The sequence below is a fragment of the Magnolia sinica genome, chromosome 17 (assembly GCF_029962835.1).
Source record: "Magnolia sinica isolate HGM2019 chromosome 17, MsV1, whole genome shotgun sequence".
Taxonomy (NCBI): Eukaryota; Viridiplantae; Streptophyta; class Magnoliopsida; order Magnoliales; family Magnoliaceae; genus Magnolia; species Magnolia sinica.
The window spans coordinates 6,252,900-6,277,176 of record NC_080589.1 but is presented as its reverse complement, the minus strand read 5'-3'; the positions used below and the strand labels follow the sequence as shown (position 1 = coordinate 6,277,176).

The window sequence follows — 24,277 nt, the reverse complement described above, 5'->3', positions numbered from 1 at the left end:
TGCACACCGAAACCCGTTCAAATGGTTCTTTGCAAAGTGATAAAGGCCATCATGTGGATGGGCCATAGTCCAAAGATCAAGAGGATTATCATGCTATGCTAGTTGCAATGACAGTTTCTTGGTGCCTGTGTATCAACCACCACTATCTGCCAGAGTAACCAAGTTTTTCTCAAATTACTACCCTGTCTACTCACAAGGTATACAGATAAGGTGCCCCACCATAAAGATGACCATACACAAGAATTGGCTGGTCCATCTCACCCAGGGGGGCGGCATGGATGTATTGAATGCTGACTGTGGTATGTTTGTTTCAATGGCAGCATTTGATAGTCTGAGAGAGTGTGATGGTGATACGTGGGTACTCAGAAATCAAGCATGCATCATTCATTAACTCAAATTAAACAGTAAAAGTGCATTGATCACTTTTATGTCGCTGGGTCATCAGCCCCAAGGTCAATTTGGCTGAATGATGATTCCGACCTCTGATTAGTGGAGACTTGTTTGCTGAATTAGGACTGTAGGCTAGTTTTATTTTCAACCATACGTCATTGGCCGTTTGGAACACAACCCGCCCACCACTGTATCACTTCAGTCACGTTTTCATTAGTCAACAGGAGCGAGGAGCCCTACTGTTTGCCCTGGTCATAGCTAATGGAAAGCTCAGATGCCACACGTGTATCATGTTGTACTACATGGCCACATGTATAAATTAGCAAACCTCCACTGTATCATGTTGTAATACATGCCCACATGCCCACATGTATAAGTTAGATTGGTCCAATAATCCTAAATGCCAATTCTAAGACACTTGTTTGTTGAAATAGAAACATTAGATTTTTTTTTTTTTAAGTGCCTCATTATCATTGATGACGCTCTGCCAGAGTATCTATGTTTTTTCCAAATCATTGTCTTAGATTGATTTGAACTGTTTATGTTCTTACCACTGCCATATAGACATGGCTCATATGCATAGCAATCACTATCTTTGGAGCGTTCAGATTTGAGAAATGATTTGGTTGGCTAAGTGTACAGACACCACCTTCACATGCATACAGATGCATTTCACATCCAAGTCAGGGTCTAGCTAATTGGTATTCACTTTATGCTTTCTTTGCAAAGGTACGTCGATACAGGAGATTTCTTCCTAGTAGCTTGAGGAAAGGAGATTTATATCTAGAGGCAACTGCAAATTTCTAGTGCTTATCATCCAATGTTCATCATCAGCTTTCTCACTTTCAACTTCCCGTCTCCATTGATAAATCTGTGAACTCTTGTTCCTCCTCTTAGATGGGCAGAAGTCTTAAGCTTCTTTTTTATAATATATTTGTAGGCAATAAACTTTTGGTATTGATAGTTTCTGATACCTGGGGATGTACTTGGTTTCGCTATTACATACATTTCATTGATATTAGTAGATTTACATGGTATTTTTCCATGGTATGCACTTGTGTTTTTTCAAAGACTTAAATTGAATATTGAGAATATCTTCGAGTGTGTATAATCAAAAGTATTCAAGCCACTGGTGGTGGTCAATACAGGAAATTCAACAGTGTTTTTTTTTTTTTTTTTTTTTTTTTTTTGTCTTTTTTTCCTTGCTTTTTACCCTTTGTTTCAGGTTGAGAAGTTTCTAGAGATTTTAGAGGTGTATTGCTGTGTCTGCATAAGTATAATCATCAGTCTTAATTTCTAACTTGTATTGCTGTGTCTGCATAAGATTTGAGTATTTCTGTGTATGCACCCAACATGAAGCTTGTAGTTGGCTGTAAATTATCCATCATGAATGGAGTATTAGAATGCAAAGATCCACTTGCCTCTAGAGACATAGGAGTTGTCCTGCTTCCATATCATTGCACACATGTGGCATACACCGACGAGAATGGAACAGTTTATTCAGGAAAAAAAAAGAAACTAAATATTCATTGTACTTGAACTCCCTAGAATAGTGATAATCTCTACACAAGATGGCCCTGAACATGTACACAATCAGACTGATCAGATTGGTTGGCGGCCTATAGGTATGGTTTGGGCCTATCAGGTGGATAATCTGCAGATGGATCCCAAACATGTGGCTGATAAGTGCATTGCTCAAAGAACTGTTCGTGCCATCTATGGATCCCAAATTCTGTTTATAACTGCCTTCTAACTTTTCTTATTCGAAACAGCAACTAAACTCTCCTCAACAAACTCTAATATGCTTCTAAAGAGAGAAAATGTTGATTTACAACTAACCGGTAAAGAGGATGAATCAAGAAGTATCAACTATAGGGCAACAAAATCTGATTCACCCAATAAAAAATTAAAAATTAAAAACCATAGGTGTAGAGAAACTAACAATTAACAAGTCCATTCTCACATTTTCTTTACCTGTTCCTTTGCAACCCAGCAGTGGCCCTTATTTCCAATATATTTGGTGCACGAATCCCAACTCCAACTCCGCCTGTTGAGGCCTTTTCCCAATTGACTAAATGCATATAGAGCCACAGGACCTCGAGCACTATTTGGAAGGCCATTTTTTTCTTACACCATTTGGTGTGTTTAGATTGAAAGATACCAAAGAATATTGAGGCAATCTTGCTCTTTGTTTGGCCAAATTAGCAAAAAAAAAAAAATCATTTCCAACTTCTGAATTCAACAATAACATAAAACCAAAACTTGCCTATTTGGTATCTGAAGCCATCATTCTAAAAGAATGGAACCCAGGGCCGACAAGTATCCTGCACCAGAGAATTGCCTCCATCAAATGGATTCCTCCTAAATTCTGTTTACATAAGTTAAACTTCAATGGCTCTCTCTTCGTCACAATTAGTGCTGGGGTGTATTATCAGAAGTGACTCTGGAGACATCATAGCAGCTTTCAGAGCGATGCTACAACCACGACTTTCGCCCTATAGTATTGAGTTAACTGGAATGTAAGTTAAACATTCAAAGCTTGGACATTATTGATGCTCTCCAAAAACAAGGAAAGCACCCATGAAAGGTTCTCATTCTACTGAGAATGTAAGGCAGCTCCTCAGAAGATTGGATAGGTGGTCTGCCATCCACATGTACAGGATGGCTAATGAGAGTGCTGACTGTCTGGCGAAGTCAGTAAGTCTGTATTATGAAGAATGGCTGGACAGTTTCCAAACATTATTTTGGGTTCTGTAAAAGTCTCCTGCTTGTACTTTTGCTACTATTTTATTTATTTATTTATTTTTTAAAACATTTGCAATTTGATTCGGTTGTGCATCCAAACAAAGCTTAAATAGATATAAAATATTGGTTTTATTGAGCAGAAGTAAGGTCTAAGTCTTTGTGATATCACAATAGAACCTCTTTTGGTTTGGGTCTTGGTTATGTGAGAAAAGGGTTTTTCACTTTCACCTTTATTGTATGGGTATGCTATGGTAGGATTTAAGCTAGCTTGTTGGTTAAAATGGTATTTGTTTTTAGCATGTAGATCATTTGCAAGTGAGGATTCTATTTCAGGAGGATTGACTATATTTATTTTTGTAGTTGTATGACTAAATATGCTGCATTTTGATGTTTCTAAGTAGCATGTGTGCTTCTACAGATTGGTCATGCTGATTATGGTTCAGCTCTGGGAGAGTCTCCTAAGTTTGCATCTGATTATGGTCAGTGTTAAACTTTTAGCCATCTATCTAATTCTTTGTGCAAATATTACCAGGCATCATTGGCTCGACAGCAGCAAATGTTGAAAGCTCAATCATTGCAAACTGGTTCTGATATGAGGCATGCCATGGCGGCTTCTGCTCTAGATGGAAGTAATAGGTGTGGTTCTATTGATGGCATGCTTACTGTTTGACATTAATCACTTGAAATCCTTGTTTACCATGTATTGATTGATGCAATGATGTTGAATATGTTTCCTTTTCCTTCCATCTGTTTTTATTTTCGTAAATGAGAAGTGTCAACCTAACTTCAATCCATGCTCGGTAGATTAAATCTTTGTGAGGGAAAATGGTGTCAGCCCTATGCTTTTGGGGGTGTAAAACAATGTAAGAACATCATTAAATTGGCTCCAGTTGAAAGTCTAATAAATTTATTTTTCGACCAGCCTAACATCATGTAATTCTAATACTATTTGAATGACTTAGAACCATTTGGTTCTTTGGTGGAAAGCTTTTAGCCCTTTAGTGAAATTGATGGGAGCTGCTTTGATGGTTTTGTTCATCTTTTCTGGTACAAAGGTGGAAGCAGATGGATCAAATCACAAGTATGAGCCCTTTGTATGCAAACAAAGTGGATCTTTTTCACAATCCAAGGTAATCTTTTTTTCTTTTTTCTTTTTGGGTCTTTTGAAAATTATGTAGATCTGTATTTATCTTGTTCTCTTTTCCCAAGGCAATTTTTAATGAATTTATTTTTTTCTTTTATAGACCCCATACTATAAGTAGAGTAACATAGTAACCATGGATATGCCATTGATGGGAAGCCATGTAACATCCTTCCATAGTCCATGGTTCCACTTTGTTATTGGAGTTGTGGTCTGCTGTAATTTTCAAGGCATTTTGTGGGACCAAAATTAGAAAGATGAATGTTAACATTTACTAAATTGTCATGAGTACTAACAAGGAGAAAAAGTTAGCTCAACTCCATAGCTTTTGCTGGCATCTCATAGTTTTGTTGATGAGGCTGGCTTAGTTGGCAATGGGCAAAAATGATTTGGATTAAGCATGGGTCTCACTTGTCAGAATTAATAACCAGCGAACATTATCACATCTCCTACAAATCATCTTGTAGTAATATGAATACGATTTGATTTTTTTTTTTTCTTCTGTTGATAATATTCATTAATCAGCAGTAAAGATGAAATCAGTGAGATTCTAAAATTTAAACAAAAAAATCAAAAAAAAAAAAATCAAAAAGAAGAAAAGTTCACCTTGAAAATATGGAATTCCAAGCCGGTCATTATTTGATATATGCTTTTTATTGAGCGAATGCTCGTTTTAATTTGATATGATTCAATCTTAGGATCCGCGGTTTCTGTATAATCTGTTATCTAGTACATATCAATATTTTTTTCTATTACATACCTTCTGGGCTTGACTATCTGAAACTAACATGCTTAGCAAGTATTAATGTGAATGAACGTTGTGATATACGTTTCATGGAGGACAATTGGGAAAGTCCTGTAGGCCTTTTTTTGAAATTCGAATTGACTGATTTACTGTACTTTTTTTTTTGGTTGTTGATTTTGTCTCTTTTCTTAGTATGATCTGGGCTAGATCAATTAAGTATGATTGAGAAGCTTGAGATACAACTCGAATTGTATCATGTACTCACGTTACATTAGATAATAACTGTAAGCTTAAGAGTACCTAGTTGGTCTGGAAATTTTGGCATAGTTAACGGTTCTTATTAGCAAACTCAGTTACCATCCTTCTCTTTTCTTTTTCTTTCTTTTTTTTTTTTTTTTTTTTGAAATGTTGATAGGTTCTCGGGGCTTGGGGATTGGGCTGGGAAATTTCGATGGATGGGATGGAGGTTAAACAATTCACATGCTTTCAGCAGGTATCTTAAATCTTTTTATAAATTTTATGTGTGTTGTGGCAGATCTGAGCTGTGAATCAGACAGGATCCATTTGTGAAGATCACCTGGCACAAAAGTCAGCTAGGTTCATTCATCTAGCAGCCACATTGAGGTTAAGTGAATATATTTTATCTATGTTTAAGTGAATTTTATGTTCAAAACCAAGATTTGCCTGATACAGGATGGTGAAAAGACACCCAAGTCTCCATCTCCAAATCCTTTGCTCCTTTCCAACCCTTGGAATCTGCATTTTCCAAGATTCCTATAAGCATCAGAAATTCCTCAATTTTTCTGTTAAAAGAAACAAATGAAATTCTGTGAAACAAATGAAATTTATTTATATTAGCAGTTGCTAACTTATGGATGGATGTCTGTTTGCTTGTTTTCATTTGCACATCAATATCAAGCATAAAGACAATAAAGACAATAGTATCCTATCATTAATCTCACATCCTGCTAGCCTTTTTCTGGCAATATGCCTTCAATTACGTGAATTTTATAATTTTGATGAAATGTCTGGATGTTGCATGTCTTACTACATGCAAGGAGATTATTTTAGGAGAGAAACAACCATTGAACACGAAACAACAGCTGAGAGTCAGGAAACAACTACAATATTTATTTATTTTTTTCCTTTTTCCGTCTGGAGCTGATTCAAACAATCTGCTTCATTTACTTCTTTCTTTTGCTCTATATGGGAATCGTGGTGTCTTTGGAGTTTATTAGGTGGGATAATTGAACTATACTCTATTTTCAGGTTTACCCATCCTGTTTGGTGGACGTTGAAAGGGACTACTTAGCCTTAAGCAGGCAGTATCCAAAATTATCAATATCCCCGGGATTCACCAAGGTATGACTTTTCTTATTTCAGTTGCTGCTTGCAAGTCACGGCTATCATACTTGTCTTGAATCTAGGCTGAAGTGTGTACTCAGTATGTATTGTAATGGATCTTCTCAATTTTCCTAAGATTGTTCTGCACTGGCCAAAGGGAAACCTGAATCTGTCATTACACACTCCTGTCAGGTATCTTCTCTTTTTAAGTTGCCTTGTTACAATGCAATGTAGTTTGTCATCTGCCTTCTTTCTATTGGCTGTGTAGTTACTTCTGCTTATGTGTTGGGGGAGAGTTCGGAAATGGAGCAATTTTTTCATCGTTTTTTTATTTTATTTTATGGGATTAAGATCAGATTTTTATGCTTCTGGATTTCTTTATGGCAGAAACTGTTCAGAATAAACAGTTTATTGTTTCTGCTTGTGTGGAATAGATTTGAGCATGACCTCATTGAAGTAGATGCTAGAGCGGAGCCAAAAGAGCCTTCTGCAGAGCCATTGGCTGAGGAGCCAGCAAATCCCAAATGCAAAAGAACCGTATGGAACGCATAGGTGAATCTTTGAGAGACTTGTCATGTGCTATAAATAGTAGGTTACATAAGATAAATATATACCGTATCAAAAATATAGGTCATGTACCAATAAAAATATAAATAATAGGTCACATGCTAAAAATAATTGATTGTGGAAATTTTAAGGCAGGCTCTCATTGGCCACTTGCCATAAATAGCCATGTAATCTTTTGGAAGAGAACCATCCTGGTGACTTAATTACTTACATGTCTTTCGTTTCATTCTTATTTTGTTTATTGATTAGACTTTTTATCGGTCTTGTTCATATTTATTAGAGATCAAGGAGTTTTATTTGTTTTTGTCTCTTATGCATTCATGCAAATTTGATTAATTTACAGTTTATAGCTAATCCAACAGTTCCATCCATGTTAAGTGAAAGGAAGTGACAAACCATAGTCTATGCAAATTTTCTTTTCTTCACTTGTGTATTCGTCCGAATTTGGTTTGACTTCTAAAGTTTATAGCTAATATGCACCATTGGACGTTAAGTGCTTTATGCTAGTTCCCTATGAGTTATGCTCAATCGTTGTTATTAGGTTTCTTGATTAAAATCAAGGAGTTTTATTTCCCTATGAATGTGAGTACATGTGTAGCTATAATCTTGGGCCTTTGATTAAATGTTGTGTTTTACCATGTATGTCACAATCCATGGAAATAGGGGAATTGTTAGGGCAAAATTCAAGTATAACTTGCCACCCAAATCAATGGTACTTGTGTAATTTCTGCTTGCATATTTAATTCAAATTTTCACTTTTTCATTGGTTTGTCTGGAGATTCAGTTTTTGAACTTTGTTTCTTTGTCTATGCAGAGAAATAAGGCGTGGGTTTTCATTCACCCCAACAATATATGAGGTAATGCTTCGATCTTTTGGAATGGTTTTCTTTGATTTTTTCTTTTTTTAATAATAGAGTATAATTAAATTGAGAGTTGTTGTAGATGCTAATAGATTCTCAAGTTTTTAAATCTGTTCCTTTACTACTATTATTGTGATCATTATGTAGAAGATTCTTGCTTAGATTCTCAACACATCTTAGATACCATCAATTTCATCCATGTCACCTAAAGCAGATCAATGAAAGAATGATAAATCGATCCAATGGGCTGAGGAATAAATGATATGTGGTCTCTTCTACAACACAACTTGATCATTTGTTGCCTTGATAGTTTTTGACTTTTTAAGGATAGGATCAAAGGATTGATTATTTTTCATGCATCAATTTGTTGAATGCTACTTTTTGACTCTTTTTTTTTATTCTTGTGTGCAAGATTTTAATCAATTGTGCCTGAATTTAGGCTTACAAGCACTTTAGCCTTTTGACGCCACTTGTGCTACGAGTAGACCATATAGAGGATTTGTTTCTATTTATTTATTCGAGACCATTTTTAATTTATTGTAATAAACATTATATTTTTTATTGTGAAGTAGGGGTCTCTTCTACAACACAAATGCTCATTTGTTGCCTTGATAGTTTTTGACTTTTTAAGGATACAATCAAAGAATTGATTATTTTTCACGCATCAATTCGTTGAATGCTACTTTTTGACTCTTATTTTTTTTTTTCTTTTGTACAGCATTTTAATCAATTGTGCCTGAATTTAGGCTTACAAGCACTTTAGCCTTTTGACGCCACTCGTGCTATGAGTAGAACATATAGAGGATTTCTTTTTATTTATTTATTCGAGACCATTTTAATTTATTGTAATAAATATTATATTTTTTTAATTGTGAAGTAATATAAATTTTGTTTAATATTCAATTTTAATTGTATTGCATTATTTTTTATATTTTAAATATTTAAAAAAAATGCAGGTTTCAATTGAATTATATATAATAAAAAAATATTATTGGCCTGTTGGGGCCTTTCAAATATATAAAAGACATTTAGCGGCGCTTATGTAAACTTCTATCGGCGCTTTACCGTGAAAAAGTGTTTAAAAGTACTATTTATACCGGTGCTTTGAGAGAATTTAGCAGCGCTTATGTAAGAAATACCGGCATATAATTGCCGGCGCTCAAACAAGCGCCGGTTAAACTTTTACCGACACCCCAGTTAGAGCTTGCCTAGCGCCGGGAACAGGTACTTGAGCATTTTGGGGTTTTACCGGCGCTCAAAAGCGCCGGTATATTTCCTTCTTCTTGTACTGCAATCAGGCCAAAGTTACCTATAAGCTGCAATGATCTTCTACTTAAGGTCTTGCTCCAGCTTCGAAATCTTGGAAGTTTCAACACCTGATCAAGGGTTCGACTATCCATAGGTGGTGGAAATCCCACTGCAGCGTGAGTGTGTGGGGGTGTGAAAAAAAAGAAAAAAAGGTCTTGCTCTGGCTTCAAAATCTTGCAGTTTTTAGACATTTCGGTCATTATATAGCTCAGTTTCTTTACTTTTCCCTCTCTCTCTCTCTCCTGATCACCCTTCTTTTTTTATTCTTCTTTTTTTATTTTTCTTTTTTTAGAAAAAGAGGAAAATACTGCATTTTTGTGGTTAGATCCTATCAGGCGATGTAGATGACTATGGGAGTGACATCTCTTTCAATGTAAAGGAGTGAATACTATTATCCATCTCTACAAAGCTACGCTCAGGCAACTTGTTCAATTGTCTTTCCTTCATCAAACCCCTCACCTTGGCAGCCTCATTCCACCTGCCATTTGAAGCATACAAGTTTGATATAAGCACGTAGTATCCTGCACCATCAGGCTGCAATTGAAGCATCCTCTTCATAGCCACCTCTCCCAGCTCCAACCTCATATGGAGTCTGCAACCATGGAGAAAAGCTCCCCATACAGTAGCATCTACTGGTATCGGCATCTTCTCTATAAACTCTAGTGCATCTTCAAGCTTGCCGGCCCGAGCTAACAAATCTACCATACAAACATAATGTTTCATGGAAGGAATGACATGGTATTCTTGGCCCATAGCATCGAAATACTTCAATCCCTCCCCAACCATCCCCGTGTGGCTACAAAAGGACAGAATGCTTGTGAAGATTATATCATTGGGCTGCAATTCCTCCTTCAACATATCAGAAAAGAGTGCAAGAGAGTTGTTAGTGTCTCCATGCATGCCATACCCACCCATCATTGCACTCCATGCCACTGTATTCTTCTCATCCATATGATCCATATGATCAAAGACACAGCGAGCTAATACTGCATCCCCACATTTAGCATACAAATTTAGAAGGGCAGTGCCAACATAGATGTTTGATAAAAAGTCATTCTTCTCTGTGAAAGCATGGAATGAACTACCAACCTGTAGAGCTCCAAAACAAGCACAAGCCGAGAGGGCACTAACCACGGTGACTACATCAGGCAAGAAATTATCCGACCTCATCTGATGAAACAATGACAAAGCTTTGTTACTCAACCCATTTTGAGAGTAACCAGATATCATCGCATTCCACGCGATAACATCTTTGTGCAAAATCCTTTCAAATATATTAAAAACATCTCCAAGCATTCCACATTTCACATACATATCTACAAGAGCATTCCTCACTGTAACCTCCTCTTCCAATCTAAGTTTAATCCCAAGCACATGAACCAATCTACCCAAATTCAAATTGCACGACTTGGCACAGGCTGAAAGAACACTCCCTACCCAGGCCTTGACAGGGTAGTTTTTATGTGCGTACCCGACGATCATGGTAGTCCATGAGACAAGATCGATGGTAGACAGCTCATCAAATACCAAGCGAGCATCAGCAACTGTTCCACACTTCACATACACATCAAGCAGTGCAGTTACTACAAAGGAGTTCAATTCTATACCCTTCTTGATCATATAACCATGGACCCATTTTCCCTGATGCAAAGCATGCAGCTTTGAGCATGCTGTAAGCAAGCTACCAATCGTGAACTGGTTAGGCTCGGTTTCTGCCAGTATCATTTGATTGAACAGAGCCAACCCATCTTCCATGCAATCATTCTGCATGTACCCAACGATCATGGAAGTCCAAGAGACCACATTTCTCTCAGAAATTTCGTCGAACACTAGGCGTGAGGATCTGACCATCCCACATTTGGCATACATATCGATCAGACCAGTGAGTACAAAACTGTCAGGGCTCCCCACTTTAACAATCTGGCAATGGAGCTTCATCCCATGGTCGGAATCACGCAGATGGGTGCACGCCTTCAACATGATTGAGGAAATAACATTATCATGTTCTTTTAGGCATTGCTTCATACGCTCGTAGAATTGGATGAGTTCCGAATAGGAATCGTTAAGGAAATACCATCTGACCATTACTTTCCAAGAATAGAGATCTGGGTTGATAATCCACTCGAAGATGGACCATGCCTGATCGACGTTGCCAAAGAAGCCATAGAGGCTGACGAGTTTGGTTTGGCAGAGGAGGTTGTGAGTGAGGCCATGAACAATGAGCTGGGCATGGATTCTCTTGAGAGAGGCAATATTGTTGCAGAAGCCTAAGAGGAAAAGACATGGGTCTGAGGAGATGGCATTGATGGAATCTACGGTACTTCCAAACTCAACCAAGGAATACGGACGGTGGTGATGAGAGTTGGTGATGAGATGTGGGGTGTTGAATTGATGATGGAAGTTGGGAAGAGAATGCAAGTGTTGTTTCTTTGGGGTAGATGGAGATGGAGATGGGATGTGAAAGAGATGCTTTTGCAACAACGGACGGATGATTTTCATACTTTACTTTACCCTCCTATTTTGGATCTGGACATTGCGAAGGGCTCTTACCTGCACAATTCGATCAGGTGTGTACATATATGCACTGAACAACCCGACCTGCATACATACATACAGATTCTCACAATCCAGATCGTAAATAGAAGGTGAGTGGAAAATTGTGGCGATAGGATGATTTTGGTGAAATCGGATTGCGTGCTGAGTAAACTCAGTTGGGCCTACTATGAATGCATTTGGGATATCCATGCCGTCCATCCATTTTTTCTGATCATTTTAGTGGTTGATTCCAAATATAAGTATTCCCAAAGCTTAAGTGTACCACGCCAAAGGAAACAGTGGGAATAATGCTTATCAGATTGTAGAGCAGTTTTTTTTCGAGTGATTAAAAGTGCAAAATATCCAATAATCCTGTTTTAACAAACACATACCTATGAATTAGAGGTGAGGATTGTTCAACCAATATGATATTGTGAATGTTACTTAGCAACCGTGATTCCCAGAATTTACTCTATTTCATTTGAAATGTTTTTTTTGCCTACATTGTATAATTTTTTAAGTGCCAATATATCAACTGCCAGGGAATAGATTGAATATCAAATAACTCTTGATTTGTATGTATATCCTAAAGGGAGACTTTCATTTGACATACAAAGTCCACGCAAGTGTCAAAGGCTGTTTTGCTCCAATAGTCCATGTGTCCATGTCAAAATAGAGAGTTGATAGGATTGATCTAAACAGTCCACTATTTTAATATATGAATATACATTTTATTTATTGTTATTTATTTATATATAATTGGGTCTAGGTGGGATATAGGTATGGGTTTGCTATAAAAAAAAATGACCCAGTTGAATAATGAGTGGAGAGTTAGAAGACAAGTAGACCGGGCAACCTGGATAAGTCTTATAAATTTTGACTAGAGCTAACAAATCCTTAGTTTTTGACGATGTTGGCACCAGCTCGAACCCTTATTCTTTCATAGACCAGTTACAAATACAGGTGAGGATTGGTCAGTTGAGAAAAGGAATAGACGAGCAAAGCATCGGTTGTTCATTAGGTGTATTTGTAGGCTGAGGGTTAGAAATATAGGTGGAAGAATGGTTTGGGCCCCAAGTGCACAGTATCGGTTGTTCATTTGGTGAAATGTATTTGTAGTGAGGAAATCAATGTAGTAAAATGGTCAATGTGATATTTTCCTTTTGAGTATTCCTCATCCAAACAGTAAATATGGTTAGATTTGAACTATCCATCAATGGGCCCTACCGTGGAGTAGCCAAACTCAAAAAATCACAGTACTGAATGATCCTATCTGATCAGAGCCATACCAACAAAGACTATGAAAAGGAACAAGAAAAACAATTCACATTCAATAGGAACAAAAAATAAAATAAAATAAAATCCATTAATTGGAAATAGGATTGTTTAATAGTTTGGAATTTTTAAGCCATGGGAATCTAAATTCTCAGGGCCGAGCTGACAAACAATTCAGATCTAACTCATAATTTTGAATACTATGAGAAAAAGTAGTGGACTAGTAAAGAAGGAGAATATGATTTAGAGAGGAGAAAATTACAATGTGATTTGAAATAGGTGTAAAATCCAATTGAAAGCGAAAATAAAATATTAGAGATGATTAAAAAGGAAGGAAAACTCGTTCATGTACACCAAAGATTGGTTGGATTTAGTGAATTTTACACAAATTGGTCTTGATTTAGTGATTTTTTTACACATTGACTTGGGCTGCTGCAAAACTCACGTCTCCGGCCCATCTCTGATCAGTGACTGTGATAAGAGAACTTCAGGCCTGTTTGGGAACTTGGGAAAAAAAAAATCACTAAAATATGATTTCAGATTCAACTCTAGAATATTTCACAATTTCAAAAAACTTTTGATTGGATGCTGTGGATAAAATACATGCATCATGCTGTGCCCATTGAGCTTTAACACCAACTACTGGCTTGTGTTGGGATCACCAGCCAACTATTGATACCCTGCACATCTGAGTTGTGGAAACTGACCTGACTTTTATGCGAGGCGATCTAGATCCAAACACAGTATCATAGCTAATGGAAAGCTCAGATGCCACACATGTATCATGTTGTAATACATGCCCACATGTATAAATTAGCAAACCTCCATTGTGGGATTATCACTTCTGATGGATGGACTGATATGTTACTGGTCAAGCTATTTGATGCTCTAGCTATGTTTGACACTTGATACACAGGCATTTAGAAATGGTACACGTGGCATCAACTCAAGTTAGAACCACTGTCTCTGAGTTATAGCCCAAAAGTTAGATTGGTCCAATAATCCTAAACGCCAATTCTAAGACACTTGTTTGCTGAAATAGAAACACTAGATTTTTTTTAAGTGCCTCATTATCATCGATGACACTCTGCTAGAGTATCTATGTTTTTTCCAAATCATTGTCTTAGATTGATTTGAACTGTTTATGTTCGTACCACTGCCATATAGACATGGCTTATATGCATAGTAATCACTATCTTTGGAGTGTTCAGATTTGAGAAATGATTTGGTTGGCTAAGTGTACAGAAACCACCTTCACATGCATACAGATGCATTTCACATCCAAGTCAGGATCTAGCTAATTGGTATTCACTTTATGCTTTCTTTGCGGAGGTACATCGATACAGGAGATTTCTTCCGAGTAGCTTGAGGAAAGGAGATTTATATCTAGAGGCAACTACAAATTTCTGGTGCTTATCATCCAGTGTTCATCATCAGCTTTCTCACTTTCAACTTCCCGTCTCCATTGATAAATCTGTGAACTCTTGTTCCTCCTCTTAGATGGGCAGAAGTCTTATTCTTTTTTATAATATATTTGTAGGCAATAAACTTTTGGAATTGATAGTTTCTGATACCTGGGGATGTACTTGGTTTCGCTATTAGATACATTTCATTGATATTAGTAGATTTACATGGTATTTTTCCATGGTATGCACTTGTGTTTTGTCAAAGACTTAAATTGAACATTGAGAATATCTTCGAATGTGTATAATCAAATGTATTCAAGCCACTGGTGGTGGTCAATACAGGAAATTCAACAGTGTTTTTTATTCATTGTCTTTTTTTCCTTGCTTTTTACCCTTTGTTTCGGGTTGAGAAGTTTCTAGAGATTTTAGAGGTGTATTGCTGTGTCTGCATAAGTATAATCATCAGTCTTAATTTCCAACTTGTATTGCTGTGTCTGCATAAGATTTGAGTATTTCTGTGTCTGCACCCAACATGAAGCTTGTAGTTGGCTGTAAATTATCGATCATGAATAGAGTATTAGAATGCAAAGATCCACTTGCCTCTAGAGACATAGGAGTTGTCCTGCTTCCATATCATTGCACACATGTGGCATACACTGACGAAAATGGAACAGTTTATTCAGGCAAAAAACAAAAAACTAAATATTCATTGTACTTGAATTCCATAGAATAGTGATAATCTCTACACAAGATGGCCCTAAACATGTACACAATCAGACTGATCAGATTGGTTGGCGGCCCATAGGTATGCGGACACAAGTGCATTCAAGGTGTACCAACGAAGAAAGCGCCAACCACAAGTGCCGTCCTTGTGGATAGGCGAATATTGAGGAGTTGAAGACCTTTCACATGTGATTGGACATATAGAAGACCCCACTTAGGGAAGACACATGTGAAGGAAGATTGGAGAAAGACGACCGAGTGCCCAAACTTACCAATACTTATGTGATTTGCACGATATTTGACTTAGTTAGCGGTCTTTTAGTAATCTTATATCTTTATTTGCTTATCCTAGGGGTATTTTAGTAATTTTATGTCTTTATGTGCTTATTTAAGTGGGGTAAAGCCCTAAACACGAATTTCAACTATTGATGAATGAAAAGCAAACCCTTTGGTTGCCTCCTTCCTCTCTTCTCTCTAATGGTGCTTCTTCTCTCCCCTTGATCTTCTTCTTCTAATTTCTTCTTGTGCCCCTCCAACTTCCTCAAGGTAATAACTTTCTTTCTTCTATTTTTTGTTTTGGCTAATTCCTCTTCGATCAAAATCTTGAGAACCGATCTAAACCCTAAATTCCCAAATTCTCAAATCCCTAATCCGAGAAACTTCTTGGTTCTTCGGACTAGTGATCTTCATTGATCGATTGGGTGTGACCATGCAAGATCGGGAGGTCTCATCCCTCGCCGGATCCAACCTAAGTAGTAATTGAATTCCATACTCCATGGTTGTAGTGATGGCCCGCTCCATTGCATGTTTCCTTTATGATTTTCTCAGTTATGATGATTATTGTTAGAATTTTAGATCATTTATTCCTTTTATTTCCGCTGTTTAATTATCTCCATGAGCATGCATCATAATTAGGGCTGTCATGCGGCCCATAGGTATGGTTTGGGCCTATCAGGTGGATAATCTGCAAATGGATCCCAAACATGTGGCTGATAAGTGCATTGCTCAAAGAACTGTTCGTGCCATCTATGGATCCCAAATTCTGTTTGTATAAAATAGAACTAATAACATAAGTTTAAATAAAATTCAGTAAATTTCTTTAGAACAACAGCCTATTTAAATAAAGATACCATTAGGGATTCTATTAGATGACTAAATCGTCATCGCTTGTGGGGTGAGCAATAATGGTGCTTGTTTCATTTCAAATTTCAGGCAAAATTGCAGAGAAAAATATGCATGACATTCTTGTTCAAAGGGAGCAAGCAGAGAGAAATGTAAAATATCTGTTCACAGTCCAAAAACTAAAGGAATTGCTGTTTGTCTTGCATTTCTTTCGGTCTGACCCAAATCAAATCATGATTGCAGAGATTAGCAGAAACTCTGGATGCTGATGTTAGAAGGTGGTCGAATGGAAAAGAAGGGAACTTACGTGCATTGCTCTCCACTCTGCAATATGTATGCAAGATTGTTCTGCAGTTGCTAATACTTAAAATTTATTATCTCTGTAACTGTTTTGATTACTGCTGCTTTGAGCTATCATTATCTAATTGCGTTGGCACATGTCACGTGTGTGACTCCAAGGTGGTCCATGTGATGAAAAAAAAAAAACCCATGCCAAACAGAGGACCCTTGTCAGAAATACCCGAGCGAAGTCCATATCCATCCCCATATGAAGCAGGAAAGCCCCCATCAGGACTACCAAGTTTTACCCCATAAGTGCCACCAGCACTCCATGGTCTAACATCGGTAATTGCAATATCTGCCCCGTAGTTTTCCTTAGAGTTCTTGCATCCTGTATGCTAAAACTGCATTTTTGGTAATATGCAGCTTTTGGAAGTCCTCAAGTGGAGATATGACCAATCTACATTCCCTTCAAGGAGAACATCTCAGGTTTAGAATCGAGTATTGTAGTTAAAACAGTTATTGCTTGTTTACTTTAACAATTGAAGTTCTTGTCAACAATTTTACCTTCTAATATAGGATGAAATAGAAGTAGAGCAAGCTGCATCTTCTGCTGCTCAAGATCAGTGAGTTCCCTCCGCCTACAATCAATTCATCAAGTATTAAATCTGTTCTCAGCCTGTTGTATCTTTCTAAAAAAGGCTTTTGTGATATAAGGCATATCTTGAATTTCCTTTTCTCTTGCATATAAATGTGGATATCAGGGAAGAGATTCAGAGGATCAAGGCCAACAACCCTGAGATCACCCACAGGGAAGCATTCAGTACTGCAGCTAAGAATGTGCGTAGACCTTGCCTACATTTGCAGTGTTTGTCGAGTTTCCTTTATATCTCATCTTGTATCTTCTAGATTGGTGTTTTAATTGAAACATTTCCTTTCTTTGTTAGTGGGCTCACTTCCTCACATTCATTTTGGGTTGATGCTGGACACCTACAATCAACCTAAACTAGATGAGGTAAGAAGTGGCATTTTGCATTTTTATTTTCGTTCTTTCAAGATCTTTCTACTGAGAAGGAGAGAATTCATTTTTCCAGCAAAAATAAAATTTCATTCTTGCATTTAATAATCAATGATGAACGCTCTATGTATCATTTGAGATTTTAAAGCTATATACCAACTAGATGTATATCAATCAAAATTATTCACGGATGTTTGACACTACTGCAAAACTGCTTTTTGAACTGAGAATTAATAGCTAGCATTTCCTAGACGGAAATGACTTCAATTGTCACCAATTTTCACCATTGATTGGGAATCCAGTCCCACTTAATGCTTTTTCCATCTAAGATTAAAATGTTTCTTGTCTGAATTGATCTTAGATGCTTTATAGATATAAAATGAAGAGCCATAAAATCGAAGTAGTTTATAGGCTATCACCCAAATAAATAAATGTTTACATGAACTTGTATAAAACCATTAAGAATATTACAAAGAAGATGCAGGAAATTAATAGGTTGATTTTCAATTCACCATGGAGACAGTTAAACCTTCTTGTACCATCAATGTGATGGATATCTGAGATTTTGAAAATCTCACTATGTTTTTGCCAAAAATTAATGAACTGATGTTATTGCAATAATAGAGCAAGATTTTAAAAAATATTGGCAGTTTTTTCCTCTTTTTTTTTTTTTTTTTTTTTTGCGATTTTATCATGATAGTAAGAAAAATGTAAATGTGGGAATAGAAGGAATGGTTATTGGCGGTAATTTCTCTAAATCATGGAAGTGGGCCAGGAAAATCATGCCTTTTTAAAATTGCCTCATGTGTTCCCATCGATATTTTTGCCCTTTGTCTTAGTTCTTATTTTTACAAAATATGTTGGCAATCTGTAGGCCTATTTGGTTCTCACTCAAAGAAGGATTTCATCTCATTTTAGTCAACAGTAATTATGGATTGGAGATCATAATTTATTGAAATTATTAGGTTATTAAGATAATTTTTAATCAATGCTGAAATCTCAAGTACATAATTTATTGACTGATTCTTTGCTTTTATGTTGCAGAGTCCTCTAGTGGTGGTTCACCCTCGAATAATTATAGAAGACGCACAAGAGAAGTTATCGGTATAGCTGTTGGAGGTGCAGGTAGACTACTGATACTCGCATCCATTTTCTATCTATGGTGGATGAAGGATGCACCTGACCATATGCGAGTGCACACAGACTCACCAAGATTTGTATTTTCAGCATTATTGTAATTGTAATTGTAATTGTAATTGATTGAATGAATGAATGAATGATTATATTTTTTTAAAAATTTAGGCAATAGCTAGGGATATTGACCATAGCTGTTAATCTGACAAATAAGCTATATTTAGTGACAATTTATTAGGTCGTCAAATAATTAGTATTTGCAATAAAATTGGCGACAAGCAATACTCATGGCAAAAAAGCTTTTGCGACAAGTGTGAGGTTATTAGCGACGATAAAGACTTCTCGCAAAAAGTCTTTATTCGCAATGACTTTCATATTTAGCAACGTTTTACGATATGTAATGGCGATCTGTACAATCGTTGCAAATAAGTTATATTTAGCGACGATTTATTAAGTTATCATAAATAATTATTATTTGCAACAAAATTGGCGACAAGCCACACTCGCCTAAAAAAACTTTTTGTGATAAATTTGGGTTCGTTAGCGACGACAAGGGCTCATCGCAAAACGTCTTTATTTGCGACGAGTCTCATATTTAGCGACGTTTTATGATATGCAATGGTGACGTGTCAACTCATCGCAAAACGTCTTTATTCGCGACGAGTCTTATATTTAGCGACGTTTTACGATATGCAATGGCGACGTGTCAACTCATCGCAAAACGTCTTTATTCGCGACGAGTATAATATTTAGCGATGTTTTACGATATGCAATGGCAATGTATCAATTCGTCGCTAATTAATTATATTTTACGACAAGTTATTAGGTGATCGCAAATAGTTGAGTTATTGGCGACGAGTTGCCTTTTTCGTCGCTAAATAGATTTAGTGACGCTGTATTTGCATCAAACGTGGCGACGAGCAACACTCGTCGCTAAAAGTTTTTAACGACAAGTTTGGAGTTTTTAGTGACGAGTTGACTTGTCGCAAAAAGATTGAATTATTGTAGTGTGACTAATGCCTATACCTGGCAATCTTGAGAAGATAACTTTACTAAGTAATGATGAATGAAACATTCAAGAAAAATCAGTTGTTGAAGTATAATTAATATTGTCTTCACCATTTTCAAAGGGTTGTGAGGCTCCGCAGGTTTCAGTGATTTAGCTAATATGATTAGTTCAAGTATTTCCAATCATGACAACTTCTATCATAGTTCTAAAACTTGCTGACTTGACTCAAAACTAGGCTGAGTTAACGCAGTGGTTTGATGACAAAAATTTTATTTTATTTGTAGCAATTCTAACTATTTTCTGTTTACCTATTACTTTTAGTTATGATTACTAAATATCTAGTCTCGAAGTCCACTCAACCCAGCTGCACATCGACTCAAGTTTTCAGGTTTCTGAACTATGTTCTCGGGTTATTTAAACTAGGGTTGTGGCAAGTGCAATGCACGTGAAGGGAGAGATTGGTGAACCATCATTAAAGATGACGGATTACATTGAGCCTGTAACCTTAAGCTTCGTGGGGGTGACACTACAATGTCTGTTTGACATCCACTCCGTCCAACGGTTTCCTACACTCATTTTAGGACATGATCCCAAGAATGAGGTAGATCCAAAACTCAAGTGGGTCACACCACAGGAAATAGAGGGGATGAGAGTGCCCACCGTTTGAAACCTTTCCTGTGACCTACTGTGATTTTTATATGCCATCCAAACCATTCATTAGTTAAGATTCCCACTTCGATGAAGGGAAAACACAATCATCATCATGATCCAAAACCTTTGTGACCCCAAGAAGTTTTCAACGGTGGGTGTTCAATCCCTGTTATTTCTTGTGATGTGGCCCATCTTGATTTTGGAATCTGCCTGATTTCGAGCTCGCATCATAACATGAGCCGGTACAATAGGGGGACGGAGTCGATATATCACAAGCATCGTAGTGGCTCCCCGGTGCATTGGCTTACATCAAGAGAATGCTGATGCAGTGTACACGGAGGAGAAGCCAATTAAAATCTAAGTTGTGGGTTCTGTTGGCCTCGAATTCGGCCACGCTGAATACCTGTTTGGATTGGATTGAGTACGATTCAAATTGTGACCACTGACGAGCTTCGATCAGATGCTCGACCATTTGTCTATTCAGCTAACTGTCGCATACACGATACTCAACTGACTGGTGGAGATCGGGACGCTTCCTCCAATGAGCTATTTGTTTCCTCGAAAATTGGAAGACTTTCTAAGGTGCATCAGTTGTATGGTTGAAAATGAAAAAGATTGGAGACAAATGGATTACATGAAAATGCGTGTGCTTTACCACTACAGCGGGATCACCAACCTAGCTGAGAGAAGCATGGTGCTTCCGAGAGCAACGCGTTGATGAGCAAGGCAAAGGCAATGCTAGAGATTATAAATTAAGGTCGGCTCAGCGTATGAGCATAAGCAGACGGACTCTTAAGCTAAAGTCTTCTTTCAGAGCCGGCACGTAGGTGCAGATGGAACAGAATTACAGTCATTGGCTACAGTTAAAAGTCGGTCCAGCATGTGCGCAGGGATGGACTGGAACTAAATCTACACCAAGGATCCACTGCTGCTGAGCAGGTGAGAACTAAACCTTGATAAATAGCGTTGTGCTGGATTGGTAGTTGGATTTTTTATTCAGAGAGGTTATTTGCTTTGGATCTGCTTTTGCTCTTTATAGCTTTTTGGGAGAGACGAGGGAACAAATGCTCGTCCACATGATACTGTCATGTGTAACCAATTGGGAAAGAGCGAATACATTCATCAACCATGATCTATCTTTGTTAGACACTCGAAACATGCTCTAGGGCTGACGTGGCTAGAAGAGTTACTTTTATCCAGAAATAATCTAAATACCAAAAACTACCCTGAAAAGATGACATGTCCTTCAAATCTTTGTGCATGCTTCTCAAATATCTTCTATGACATGCGTCTCAATCTACATTATTCATCTGATCCGTATGAATTTTGGTACAAATATTGTCCCCTCACATTTTTGGCTATTCAACAAAGAAAAGCTAGAAATGTGGTACCACATTCATGAAGTGGTCACACAAAGCTTTTTGCTTCCTCAATAACAAACGACGTCTCCATCTTCTTATTCTTTTTGTCGTACACTTGTCATGTGTCACACAAAGAATATATTTCTATATCTCTAATGCAACTTTTGCCTTGGAATTTGTCTGGATCATCTCGCGGTAATTAATGTTGCGCATGATGTGGCTTCATATGCGCTATCTCGTCTCTTCTACTCATTTCTTCTTCATCTCTGCTTTCAAAAAACCTATTCTTCATCTATTACTTATTGTTATGGCACTGAAGAAATCGAAGCTTTTCGACCTTCTAGCATCTCTGACCTCTTCCTTTAACACTTTGTTGAAGCCACTTTTCCGTCACGTTTCCACAGAGTTAATTTTCTCATCCAATTATGACAATTTTAACCATATTTTATGTATTGGGCCCACCTTTCAACCAACTTCTTGAAATTGTGTGGAATACGATACTATGGATATACATGCGGAAGCTTGGCAGAGCTAAGGAATGATGACTATGTCCTAAGGGGGTGGTTAGGTGTTGAGGGTCAAATATTACATATTATCCTCCATTTATTACTTGGTTTTATGGACATGATAATGCTTAATATTCTATTTTAATCATGTTTGTGTTGCAAGATAAATTTAAGAGCTTGGATTGAACAGGATGCTAAAAACATGGATTTAATGCTCACGAATTACCAAAGCCAAGGATGGATCTTATGAGACTAAGAATGAAGAATTCACATGCCAAAGATCTAAGAAAATCAAGTGAGGAATGAAAAGCATTGAAGACTTAAAGTGAAGAAAATGAACCCTAAAAATCTGCGTCCTTTGACTAGTCTAAGCCCATCTTTGACTTGTCGAAGGCTCCTACTCGACTAGTCGAAGATTCCTCAACTCGAACTCCAGTGACAAAATTTTCTAAATTCCAGTCATCCTCGACCAGTCGAAGGCTGTCCTCGACCAGTCAAGGGTTACGCAAATGTTGAGCGGAGTGCATAAATTTGAGGTGGTTTTCGGAATTTTCCAACTCTGTGTGAAAGGAGGTGATGCACAACTATAAATAGGAGTCCCCACGGCATCCCTAGGCATCTTCTAGGGTTTGAGGAGTAGAGCTAAAGCGTGGAGAAGTCATCACCAAGAGTTTTTCTTACGCTTCCTTAGTCGTTTTTATACTTTTCTTAAGAGATTTTAGTTTAATCATGTCTATGGTTGGCTAAACCTCTTAGCTAGGGCTAAAAGGTGAAGCTTGTAGCGTGATGAGTTGTTTTCTATTGCTTTGATTCATATTTATGTTGAACTATGTTTGATTCTAGTTAGATATTTGAGAAATACTTTCAGTTTTTAATGGTTTGTTGTGACTCAAATTACAATAGATCTGCGATAGCTTTGAGTATGTTCTTTTTATGTATTAAGATTGTGAAATTAGGAAATTCTGTTATTCACCATTGTCCGATGGGTATGATTGGGTGATGGAATCCTACCTAATCTTCCTAATTCTCTTATGATTGATTATGAGATTGGTAAATCCTGTTGTTTGCCTTGTCTCCTGGACATGGTTTTGTGATGGAATCACTTCTAGATCTCACACCTCTCATCCATTGAGAATTAGGTCAAAGGAAGTTCAGATTTGATTTTACTGAGATATCTTCCAATTGGATAAGATGGGACTCTGATTCTAATTGTGTCCTTGAATCAAGCATAGATCTCCCTGATCTCTACAAGTGGATCCTTGGAAACCCTAGTTACCACCTTTGAATTTGTTACTTTTAATCACTTTAATCACAATTACTCTCTCAATGAATTCAAATTTAAATATACATCTTCTTCTAGTTCTAACTCTAGTTACTTTCAGAATACACACGAGATTAGTCCATGTGAATTCGACCTCAGTCTCACTGAAATTATTACTACATCGTGACCCTAGACCTGGGGTTATGAACAAGTTTTTAGCGCCGTTTTCGGGAACTAATGGTTGTGTTTTTTTAAAATTTTCTAGTTTTGGAATTAGTTTAAGATTAGGGGTTTTCTATTTTCTATTTTTAGGATTAGGGTTTTTTTGAATTATTTTAGAAACTGACTTAGCTTTCTAATTCTAGGTTTAGAAACTTTCCTAATTTGATTTTAGAAACTAATTTTTTGTCTTTTCAAAAACTTTCTATTTTCGGTTTTTTGAAACTTTTCTTTTTTAGAAACTAGTTTACTTTCCTAATTTGTTTTTAGAAACTTTCTAATTTTAGAATTTCTGTTTTTAGAAACTGATTTGTTTTGTTTTGTTCTGCAGGATCTTAATTTAGGAACTTCTAATTTGATAACTTCTTTCTAATTCCCTCTCTCTTTCTATTTCTAGATTTTATTTCATTTCTTTCTTTTAGGTGGTTGGAATCTGAAATTGAGGGTTGACAATGTTTCATGCCCAAGTCGGTCCGTGACAACACTCAACGTCTTTTAGTGAAGGAGAATTAGTTGAGGGGTTATCTATCCATCATAAGATTAGACACCACTCGAGATCCTCAGAGTTAATTGAGGTTATGACTGCAAATCAACCTGTGAATCAACTAATGAATCAACCGCAACTTCGCGTTGCGGAAGTCCAGGATGATAATGAGGTGCACCATGCACCCCCACCTT

The 24,277-nt window shown here is 37.0% G+C and overlaps 3 protein-coding genes and 1 long non-coding RNA gene across 11 annotated transcripts; 3 read left to right on the top strand and 1 right to left on the bottom strand.

Moving 5' to 3' along the window:
• Nucleotides 1–2,973: 2,973 nt before the first annotated feature.
• LOC131231082 (protein SHORT ROOT IN SALT MEDIUM 1-like) lies at nucleotides 2,974–8,695 on the top strand. Of its 4 annotated transcripts, XM_058227180.1 has the most exons (6): nucleotides 3,502–3,771; nucleotides 4,191–4,265; nucleotides 5,437–5,514; nucleotides 6,291–6,383; nucleotides 6,502–6,557; nucleotides 6,800–7,159. In XM_058227180.1, exons 3-6 carry the CDS (start codon nucleotides 5,473–5,475, stop codon nucleotides 6,915–6,917), a joined length of 309 nt encoding a protein of 102 aa, XP_058083163.1. In that variant the 5' UTR covers nucleotides 3,502–3,771; nucleotides 4,191–4,265; nucleotides 5,437–5,472; the 3' UTR covers nucleotides 6,918–7,159. The 4 variants fall into 4 exon arrangements, 2 of the variants coding, with proteins under 2 accessions (XP_058083163.1, XP_058083162.1); XR_009164188.1 differs by lacking the exons at nucleotides 4,191–4,265; nucleotides 5,437–5,514 and adding an exon at nucleotides 8,511–8,695 and having other exon boundaries at nucleotides 2,974–3,771; nucleotides 6,800–8,060; XR_009164189.1 differs by lacking the exon at nucleotides 5,437–5,514 and having other exon boundaries at nucleotides 3,492–3,771; nucleotides 6,800–7,161.
• A 682-nt stretch (nucleotides 8,696–9,377) lies between these two features.
• Nucleotides 9,378–11,756, bottom strand: LOC131231081 (pentatricopeptide repeat-containing protein At2g03380, mitochondrial-like). Its single transcript, XM_058227178.1, has one exon. It carries the CDS (start codon nucleotides 11,597–11,599, stop codon nucleotides 9,449–9,451), a length of 2,151 nt encoding a protein of 716 aa, XP_058083161.1. The 5' UTR covers nucleotides 11,600–11,756; the 3' UTR covers nucleotides 9,378–9,448.
• Nucleotides 11,757–11,871: 115 nt separating this feature from the next.
• LOC131231084 (uncharacterized) lies at nucleotides 11,872–18,648 on the top strand. Its single transcript, XR_009164194.1, has 2 exons — nucleotides 11,872–14,319; nucleotides 18,503–18,648. It is a non-coding gene; the product is annotated as an uncharacterized LOC131231084 (long non-coding RNA).
• On the top strand, nucleotides 14,420–17,318 carry LOC131231083 (auxilin-related protein 2-like). Of its 5 annotated transcripts, XR_009164191.1 has the most exons (7): nucleotides 14,420–15,121; nucleotides 15,975–16,313; nucleotides 16,405–16,494; nucleotides 16,621–16,785; nucleotides 16,867–16,929; nucleotides 17,020–17,099; nucleotides 17,205–17,283. XR_009164191.1 is itself a non-coding variant. In XM_058227181.1 (5 exons), exons 2-5 carry the CDS (start codon nucleotides 16,224–16,226, stop codon nucleotides 17,238–17,240), a joined length of 279 nt encoding a protein of 92 aa, XP_058083164.1. In that variant the 5' UTR covers nucleotides 14,420–15,121; nucleotides 15,975–16,223; the 3' UTR covers nucleotides 17,241–17,318. The 5 variants fall into 5 exon arrangements, 1 of the variants encoding a protein (XP_058083164.1); XR_009164190.1 differs by having other exon boundaries at nucleotides 16,405–16,785; XR_009164192.1 differs by having other exon boundaries at nucleotides 16,405–16,785; nucleotides 17,210–17,280.
• Nucleotides 18,649–24,277: the final 5,629 nt, after the last annotated feature.